The 9,553-nt window shown below is 40.8% G+C and overlaps 1 protein-coding gene across 2 annotated transcripts; it reads right to left on the minus strand.

Moving 5' to 3' along the window:
- Nucleotides 1-3,158: 3,158 nt before the first annotated feature.
- Nucleotides 3,159-8,391, minus strand: LOC307090705 (uncharacterized protein). Of its 2 annotated transcripts, XM_079757454.1 has the most exons (6): nucleotides 7,685-8,391; nucleotides 7,104-7,193; nucleotides 6,855-6,887; nucleotides 6,271-6,345; nucleotides 5,895-6,015; nucleotides 3,159-3,890 (listed from the first exon to the last, which is right to left on the minus strand). In XM_079757454.1, the coding sequence occupies exons 1-6, from the start codon at nucleotides 7,866-7,868 to the stop codon at nucleotides 3,776-3,778; spliced, it is 618 nt and encodes a 205-aa protein (XP_079613580.1). In that variant the 5' UTR covers nucleotides 7,869-8,391; the 3' UTR covers nucleotides 3,159-3,775. The 2 variants fall into 2 exon arrangements, with proteins under 2 accessions (XP_079613580.1, XP_079613581.1); XM_079757455.1 differs by lacking the exon at nucleotides 6,855-6,887.
- Nucleotides 8,392-9,553: the final 1,162 nt, after the last annotated feature.

Here is a 9,553-nt window from a genome sequence, read left to right on the forward strand (position 1 = left end):
TTTGTGTGTGCCCGCAGTCAAAGAAAATGCCAAATACTGCACATATAGTACGTCATGTACTACCAAAAATGATCATGACTAAATATTATTACAGTGGTTCACTTGTTATGTTTTTGTTGATTATATTCAACCAAGTAGGTTAGACAGAAAATGTCAGTACTTTTGTAGACATGACTTTACAACATAGGACTATGTTTTTGACATTTGCTCTGCTGCCTTTAGGGCTTTATGAACACACATCCTTTTGTTGCCAAAAATGGCAGAGGAACACTGAATATATGGTTGCATTGAATATATTGTCACATTGAATATATTGTTATTCTATTGATCACTTTTTTTGCTGAATGTCATGGTTTCATTGTTTAGTTTATTTCTATTTATCACTTTTTGGGAATAAGTGTGTAGAAGATCAACACTGTTTAATCTTTTTTTTAAGAAGTTCTGTAAAATAATTTGCATTTAAGAGAAATGTAATTGTAATTTGAAGTTGTTTTTCATTAACCTTTCATATCAGATTTCCTCTAAATCCACGGCAGCCATGCTATAGGTTTATAGAGATGTGCTGTGCATGATGCTATATGTTTTTTTTGTTTTTTTAATCGTGTGACACCACTTCCCATTGGCCACAGGTTGTAGGTAGGTTATCATTGATTAGCCAGAGACACGGCTCAACGCAATACTCCCAGCTGATCTCCTGATATACCGTACTGTATGTCCGATCCTGCCTGATTATCAATGCAAGATCCTTTACAAAGTAATACATAATGTTAACGGTTGTTCTGGTTATAGCACTTCATATCTGAGTCTTGTCATGGCGGGGCTTCTATGTAGGTCGATGTGATGTAGGGTTATTTAGGTAATTTACATGCTTTACAGAAATGTCAGTTTGCATAAACCGTGTTAGACCGAGATTTTACAAAAAGACTAAATTGTGACACCATGTTGCATAGAGAAAGAGGTTTACGAAGAACCACATGGTTCAGGATATGGCACATGAAGCCCTGGTGGCTCTTGGTTGGGTCCTGGGTTTAATATGAAGCAATAATGGAAAATATTTTTCTTTAAAGCGCCACTGGACAGTCTTAGCCAGGCAGCATTGATGTTTCTAGCTCCTTGAGATCGGTTCAGAAGCACTTAAACCGTGCGTGTTCTCCGACCAGGGTGCAACCCTGACCCCGCCCCTTCCTGATGTCACCACTCTCTTGACCTCTATGCCCCGCCCTTCATCACCGTCCAACACCCATATCTATCCCAAGAGTTTCTACTGTGTCAGAGGCAGCAACAATACAATCCACAATGTCTGTTCCCTTTACACAAACGCTTTTCCATCACAGTGCAGTGCTGTTCTGTTATGGTGCAGTGCTGTTCTGTTATAGTTCTGCTACAGTGCAGTGCTGTTCTGTTATAGTGCTGTTCTGTTACAGTGCAGTGCTGTTCTGTTATAGTGCTGTTCTGTTATGGTGCAGCACTGTTCTGTTATAGTGCTGTTCTGTTATGGTGCAGCACTGTTCTGTTATAGTGCTGTTTTGTTATGGTGCAGCGCTGTTCTGTTATAGTGCTGTTCTGTTACAGTGCAGCGCTGTTCTGTTATAGTGCTGTTCTGTTATAGTGCTGTTCTGTTACAGTGCAGTTCTGTTACAGTGCACTGCTGTTCTGTTATAGTGCTGTTCTGTTACAGTGCACTGCTGTTCTGTTATAGTGCTGGTCTGTTATAGTGCTGTTCTGTTACAGTGCAGTGCTGTTCTGTTACAGTGCTGTTCTGTTATCGTGCAGTGCTGATCTATTACGGTGCAGTGCTATACTCTGTTCTATTACAGTTAAGTGGCGTTCGATTACAGTGCAGCACTATTACAGTGCAGAACTGTACTAACACATTACAGCCCTTCTACATGTGACAGACGGGTCATCAAGTCCACCTCCTGTTGGCTTTCACCCATTGGCTCTCCCCCCGACACTCCCCCCACACCCCTTGCTATGCCTTGTGTTGTGTGTATGCCATATGTTTTGCACATTGTGTACATATTTATATAGATGTAATGCATATTTTTCTACATGTGTAACACATTTTGTAAATAGTACTCGAGATGTGTATATAAGTAATGTTACTGTATGCCTTTTATGTTGTCAATAAAACAATTGGTGTACTGTGAATGTGAATAGTGTTTACGGTACTAGATGGTCGGTCGTGTACTATTGTAGTACACCGGATGGATCATGGACCTATTAAAGAAGGGATGGACAGATTGAAAGATTGGCTCTGAAAAGAGCCGTAGGGTTGGTTATCTAAGGGGAACCAAGAATGAGGTGAGGGTTGGGATGGGGATGGATCTTTAAAGCAGTAATTAAAGTGTAATTCTGGCGAAAATTGAACCCAGGGTCTTTTTCGGCATGAAGACCCATAAAATAAGCCCTCCAGAGACACTTTTTACAGAGCTTGCCCACGAATGCCCGGAGCAATGTAACACCCCAAAATGGCTTCCATTATTTTGGCTAGGGGCGGTGTGAACGCTTCCAAATTGACATTTTTTAACCACTACTATTGCTCAAAATAGCGCCAAACCTTTGTAGTAGCATATAATAGAGGCACCAAAAAAATTAGAACAGCCATTTATCAAGAGGGGAGAATGTTAAGTTACATTTTTTGGCGCCTCTATTGTATTATTAACGGTAGCCGGTCAACTTGTGTGGACTTGGAAACATGGACCTACTGGTAAGGCACAGACTTGGAAAACAGTCTTAATAAGCCCCCGGTACTATTAAGTTGATGATGCTTTGTTTTATGTTATCAGCGGGGAAAAAAAAGTGTCTGGAGGGCTTATTTTATGGGTCTTCATGCCAAAAAAAGACCCTGGGTTAAATTTTTGCCAGAATTACACTTTAAGTCAATACATGATATTGTATGAAGCTCCGTCTGCTAGAGCAAATAAAATATGAGTTGAATATGAGTGCAGATTTCTCTGGTTCCTAAGTTAGCTCGATGGTCTTTGAAAGCAAAACCAAGGTTCACTGGCCTTCTTAGTTGATGTTGACTGATTTATTTTTGGTTGCCGTGGTGCACACGAGACGATCACGATTAGCTCTACAAAGTAAAATTAATTATGTATTTAAATAATTTAAAACATAGACTAATAAATACACTGAATTAAATCGATGCGGGATAAGACTATAACATGTAATGCATTTTTATTAAATTAAACTTTTTAATTATTCATTTCCATAGTTCCATACCTTTCAAGCTAATATCTTAAGAAAAAATATATAGATTAAAAATAAATACTTAGAGCAGAGTTCCTTGTAATTTATAATTCAACAACCTTTGCTGACTATTTGCATGGGTGACTTTGAAACCAGTTCCGGGTTCATGAACTATAATCATAATATACTAAGCTGGTGCTGTTTATTTGGCACTATTTGCATGAATGGCTGATGCAAGATGTTGTAATCTTGTCTATGAAAATATAAGACTTTTCAAAATGTATTTACATAATTGGGACCATTTGACATCCACATAACATCAGTTATACACTTTCTTTGATAATGTCATAATCATACACAACGGTATATACAGATGGAGCAATGTGATTAGAATCCAGTAGCAATCCAAGAGTAAAAACTAATATCAATGTATATAATATGTAATATGCATAATTTGAGGATGTCTCCTCTGTTCTCCCAAGGATTTAATCACCTTTAAATATCAGTCCTTCATTCCAGGCTTCACTCCACTCACTCAATGCATGAGTGAGTGATTTAATATTTTCCATACAGTCAAACGTCAGTGTCCTATTTTTTCTCGTATATGTATTGTGGTCTGGCACGATGGACAGCTGTGATGGACGTCCATGAGCTTGCCCAGGTAGAAAGGAATCAAACAGCATCCGCCAATACACCTGTGAGCAGGACACACAACACAGGGGGCATGAGATTGGAAATGGAGGATTGTAATGCCAACGCATGGACAGCTGCCTCAATGAAAGAGAACCAAAAACCTGTTCAAAGCACAGGCGGCCGCTCGGCTAGTTCAGACTACACGATTTCAGCCCGATTTTGCCCCGATTCGTTCGTCGCAGACAAATTTGCGAGTCGTACACGATTTTGAAAGGTCGGCGAGGTCTTGTAATGTGACATGCTTGCGATCTGTGATGTTTTTGTCTGCAAAGTTCGAAAACCCCACGACGACAAGTTTGGCATGTCAGAATTTTTTGGGGAATCGCATGACGTATCCATTGTTGAGATGACATGAGGGAACCCCGCCCCCAGTTGCGTGAGGGAACCCCGCGAACAGCTGGAGCTCACGCGCAGTGTTTACCAACTGACTTCACTGCACTACGCTGAGTACACAGTTACTACTACAAAAATGAATACGATCAATAGCAAGAAGAATAATGCTAATAAAGAAAACGAGAGAAAATGGAACAACATAATGGAGACAACTTTGGTTGAAATGTGGCAGCAACGTCCCTGTTTTTTCGACGTGTCCACAAAGGAGTTCCACGATAGGGTGAAGGGATACAGCCTGGCGAGAAATAGCCGACGCCCTTGACCTACCTGGTAAGTTTGGAGCCAACAGCTGTTGACGTGCTAATAGCTATCATAACCTTTCATAAACCTCAAACCGCCAGCATAACGCCTAGTGCTAGGTACTCGGGATCCATTGTTGACGCTCTGTTGCTAGGCTACGTTGTTGCTGCAGGTACTTTGTATCGCTCATGTCACGCGCAACGCAACCACTGTGAGGAGTTGCTGCATTGAGCAGATATAAAAACTACTGGAACCTTTATGACAAAAATGTAAAAATCTTTTATGTCAGATCTAAACCTTAGATTTTCGAAATATCTTGCAAACGTGAATGATACAAAGTAGAGAGCATCGCACCCTCGAATCTTGTAGTGTGGCCAGTCTTCCGACGAGACAAGGCCCGATTTCCTGGCTCTGTGATCGATAGTGTGACATGCTAAATCGTGGAGGAATATCTGAGAATCATGTAGTCTGAACCAGCCATCATGGCTGGTTCAGACTAGGCAACGGATCAGAGTTTTCAGTTTGTTCGTTTTCGGAAGATCATGCCTGAAATATCAGATTTTGGATGAATGATCTAAAATGGACGGCTGGTTTCACTTTCTTTCACCTCATATTTGTTTCGTCCAATAGTGTAATTGGAGGCACGTCATTGGTTGCCAGAAACCTTAAACTCTAAATGGCGGAGTCACGCCTTGTGCGATATTCTACCTTAGAAAAACTTGTTCATGCAAGTGGATGAAGATTTCAGAAGGCCTAAGAGGATATCTACAGTGGCTGGCTGGACGGTGTTGATCTGAAACCTTTACAGACACTTTTTTCTCAATTGGATAGGCCTACGGCGATCATAGCAACGAAACGGCTGACTCAATAAAATACATATTTCTTCTCAACAAAATCTTTGTGCAGTCGTTTGTTTTTCTTTTAGTGAAAATATAACGACCAGTTTGTTTAATACTGCCCTGATAGCGATATAAACACCGCTCTACATCAGCGGCAGGCATCTTTGTTGTTGAAAATGCCTCTACGGCGTCATCATTATTATCCCGCCTCATGTTAACGGTTGTTATTGGTCAGTCTTTTTCGTAGCTGGCAGAAATCTTTTGGTGAGGGAAGGGGGGCCAGACCTTATCGGCAGAGCAAATTAAACATGAGCTTGCGAGATTCGTCAAGTTCACAGACTAGCACGCTGTTGTCTCCCAAATCAGATTTTAGATTAATCATCTTCATCCACTCGGTTCACTTGAATATTTCCGTAACAATCCGAACAAAACAGCAAACAAGTACTTAATCCTCCCCTTGCAGTTTTTGGTGTCCGACTCATGCCCTGTTGCGTCTGGTAGAACTGCTGTGTCCCAGATTAGTGAATATATTACCCGAACATGGCTAACAGGCAACACATCATCCAATTGGCATCTCCCCGTTTCTTGGCAGTTTTTGTGGTTACGATCTCTCCACAGCTGGGGCACCCGGTGACAGCTGGCTCCCTACCCAGTTCTTTCACATAAAGGGATGAGCAGAGGATAGGTCTGAGTTCACTGGGTACAGGTGTGTGTTTAATATGGGGTACATTTGCATTTGAAGAGTATAATGGTATGTAAGGGTTTGTTGTACATAATCCCGTAGGATGACATATATATATTCTTCCAAATGCATGACGTGGCACCAGACCACTTTAGGTGAAGTGTATGTTTAGTTAAATGTTCCTGCCTTGATGTTTGTCAGGTTAGTTTGTTAATTTGCTGATCTCACCTGCAATAGGAACTTCTTTATTAGCATTTGGGACAAGTTCACATGGAGGCGGGGCAGGCCAGTTGAGGCCTTCCTCTAAAAGAAGAGGGGAGGGGGTGGTTAGTCTAGTAGTGGTAAGGATATCTGACTCCTTTTAGTTAATATATCTGACTCCTAGTGGTTAGGATCTCTGACTGCTAGTGGTTAGGATCTCTGACTGCTAGTGGTTAAGATCTCTGACTGCTAGTGGTTAGGATCTCTGACTGCTAGTGGTTAAGATCACTGACTGCTAGTGGTTAGGATATCTGACTTCTAGTGGTTAGGGTCTCTGAGTCCTAGTGGTTAGGATCTCTGACTGCTAGTGGTTAAGATCACTGACTGCTAGTGGTTAGGATATCTGACTTCTAGTGGTTAGGGTCTCTGAGTCCTAGTGGTTAGGATATCTGACTTCTAGTGGTTAGGGTCTCTGAGTCCTAGTGGTTAGGGTCTCTGACTCCTAGTGGTGAGGGTTAGGGTGATTCAGGGTAAAGTTTTAGGGTTAGGGTTTTGTTTATGCAGTCCTATAGGGTTTGCCCTGATGCATTTATGACTTAGTTTGTTCTCACCTGTCGTAAGACTTGTCAAACCCTCACCGTCATCTTCAGCAAACCAACAACAAAAGACAACTCCATGTCAGATGCATACTGTGTGTCAATGTTTAAACCTAAAACTTGTTTGAAAGCTGACCACAATAGAACACGATATAAATGAACAAGAACACTATAAAACAGTGAGAAGGCATTCACAAAACACATTGGTGAGGTCCAGTTGAAGTCCAGATGCCTCGACATGGACCGAGATCCACCTTTTCTTACCTTCAAAGAAGCCCAGTTCTCTCACTTTAACAGTCAGGCATCGAAGCTCGGCTGAGATCGCCGCTAGCTCAGGAGACTGCACTTCCTCCTCTGGCTCACAGCACAAAAATACATTTATTAAATAATTTGTTCCTCAATAACAACAGATTTCAAACAAAATAACTCACAGACTCCTATCTATATTAGATTATTTTTGTTGATGCCTAAAAATGTTCTCATAATGAATGTATTTTTATTAGACTTTGATGTATAGGCCTTTATAAATACAAAATGCATTTAAATAAAAAAAGAAAATATAAACTATTCATTTTTTTATGATTTATATATCAATAATTTTTTTGTTGTTGTTTATTTAATTATATATAAAATAAAATTATAGTAATAATTAGTTCAATAGTTTATATATTTGAGTATTACATTTCTGTATGTTATTACAGACAAATGTTTATTACTTTCCTTAAAACTCCTGTTTGTATCGCCAAATCGACCCACCTCTATCTATTTGAATTGGATTCTGATTGTTACCCTCATATATGAATATAGGCCTGCACGTTTGATTAGTTCCTCATATTTTCACTCACCCTGGCTTTCCGATACCCTCATCCTGAACTGCTCTCTCTTCAACAGCACCTTGCGACGGAACTCGAGTTGTGCTATGCGTATCTTGATCAAGTCCAATGTTTCTAACTTGGGCCCCACCTCAGGCTCGTACAAGCCAGGCTTAAAAGCCTTAATGTGGGACTCTGGATCCAAGGATGTCTCCATCCCCAAGTTCTGAATATTTTCTGTGAAGAAATTTGTTGAGGCTCACTTGTCCACCATGACGTCCAGGATTCTAAATAATGTCAAGGTGATCTTCCTCTTCTGGTTGTCTGAGCCTCAGAACTTGGAGTCTTGTTATGCTTGAAGGGCCTAAGGCTGAATTCCTGCTGGTACCAATTCAGCGTCTAACAGAACTGTGTGCCCAGGCCTTCTCCCGAATCCTGAGAGCGGAAATCTAACGAGGGCTGGATTGAACACACAAAAACGAAGGACTCATTCTTTACCGCAGCGACGTCATGTAGCCTTCGTTCAAACAGACAGCTGATTTGGCCTCCAGGAGGCAGTTGAAGTAGGCCTACACAAGCACTCAAAGAAAGACTCTTGAAACATGGGCATCAAAACAAACAAGCAACAATTCTTCTTGTGGAAAAGATCCAGCCTGGTTACAGTCGAATGGGCCTGTCGTTGTGCATCCTTGTGTTGTTCCTCATTTGGCATGCACTGCGCAGCCCTACCTCTGAATCGACCTGCGTGCCACTGTGGTGGAGGTGTATGAACAGCCCTAGCTACAGTCTCTTATCTGTTTTGGACAAGCAAATTAGTTATCCAGAAACCTGACACATCATTTACATATAATAAACAGAGAATGCCATTTTGTTCTCATTAAATTATGACTTTTACTTAATGTCCCTCTATCTCTCTTTCTCGACCCCACTAACCCTCAACATCATGTGATACATCTGTAGGTTACCAATTCTTCTTATTTATTATGTTTTTTAAAACCCTATTCACTGAAAGGGATATGGGATATAATACCCAATTTTGTTCACTCAGTGTATGTTGTTTATGTGCCGATGATGATAAAAACAAGCTGTGATAAAAGAAAACTAAATAAATATTTAAGCTTTATGCAATTTCATATTATGGGGCATCCATGTAGTTTGCTGCTTGCAGTTAGGAGATCGGTCCCAATATGGTCACCAGGTTCTGTTGCAATGAACCTGAAGGTGCTGTGCAACACAAATTAACAACGCAAACGACACGTGACCTATATTACGCAGAAGGTGTATACCTTAACGTGAGCATGTGTCTGTGTGAGTGAGTCTGTCTCACTCAAATAGACATATGCTCGCACACCCAGACTCATCACTCTCTCACACACACTCATTATGTCACACACACACACACACACACACACACGCACACGCACACGCGCACACACACACAAACACAGAAACATACATCCGCACACAAACATTCCCATCGTGTCACGTACATCACTAAGGAGGAGTCTTACGGACAGCACAAAAATAAATTTACATAAAGAATTTGTTTGTATCCCAATCCTTATCAAGTGGCCTCATTTTACTTTACACCACTAAAAAGCTATTTCCATCACATTGGAATAATATTTTAGGCGTAGTTTTCTGAGGCAGACGTTTCCAGACTGATGATTGCGTTATTTACTGTTATATTCTAACCTATAATTTACGATTGTCAATCAAACACGCTGGAATAACAAGGCCGTTTACTTAAATCCAGTAATAACGTTCGGAATCTCACCAAGTGGTGTTGATGCATGCACATGCCCCGTTGCTCATTATATCATTATATCAGCATTCCAAGACATTGCGCTAAGATCAGAAGCTGCAGGGAAGTGCAGATATGGGTGGGCGGGGGTACATGTT

The sequence above is a fragment of the Pollachius pollachius genome (genome assembly GCF_949987615.1).
Source record: "Pollachius pollachius genome assembly, chromosome: 19".
Lineage (NCBI taxonomy): Eukaryota > Metazoa > Chordata > Actinopteri > Gadiformes > Gadidae > Pollachius > Pollachius pollachius.

Excerpts from the sequence above, each read along its gene's own strand:
- LOC307090705 (XM_079757454.1), bottom strand. The coding sequence starts at position 7,868 with ATGGAGACATCCTTGGATCCAGAGTCCCACATTAAGGCTTTTAAGCCT. Across the intron at positions 6,346-6,854 it reads TTTGACAAGTCTTACGACAG|AGGAAGGCCTCAACTGGCCT; the intron begins GTGAGAACAAAC and ends CTCTTCTTTTAG. Across the intron at positions 6,016-6,270 it reads TAAAGAAGTTCCTATTGCAG|AACTGGGTAGGGAGCCAGCT; the intron begins GTGAGATCAGCA and ends TTTATGTGAAAG.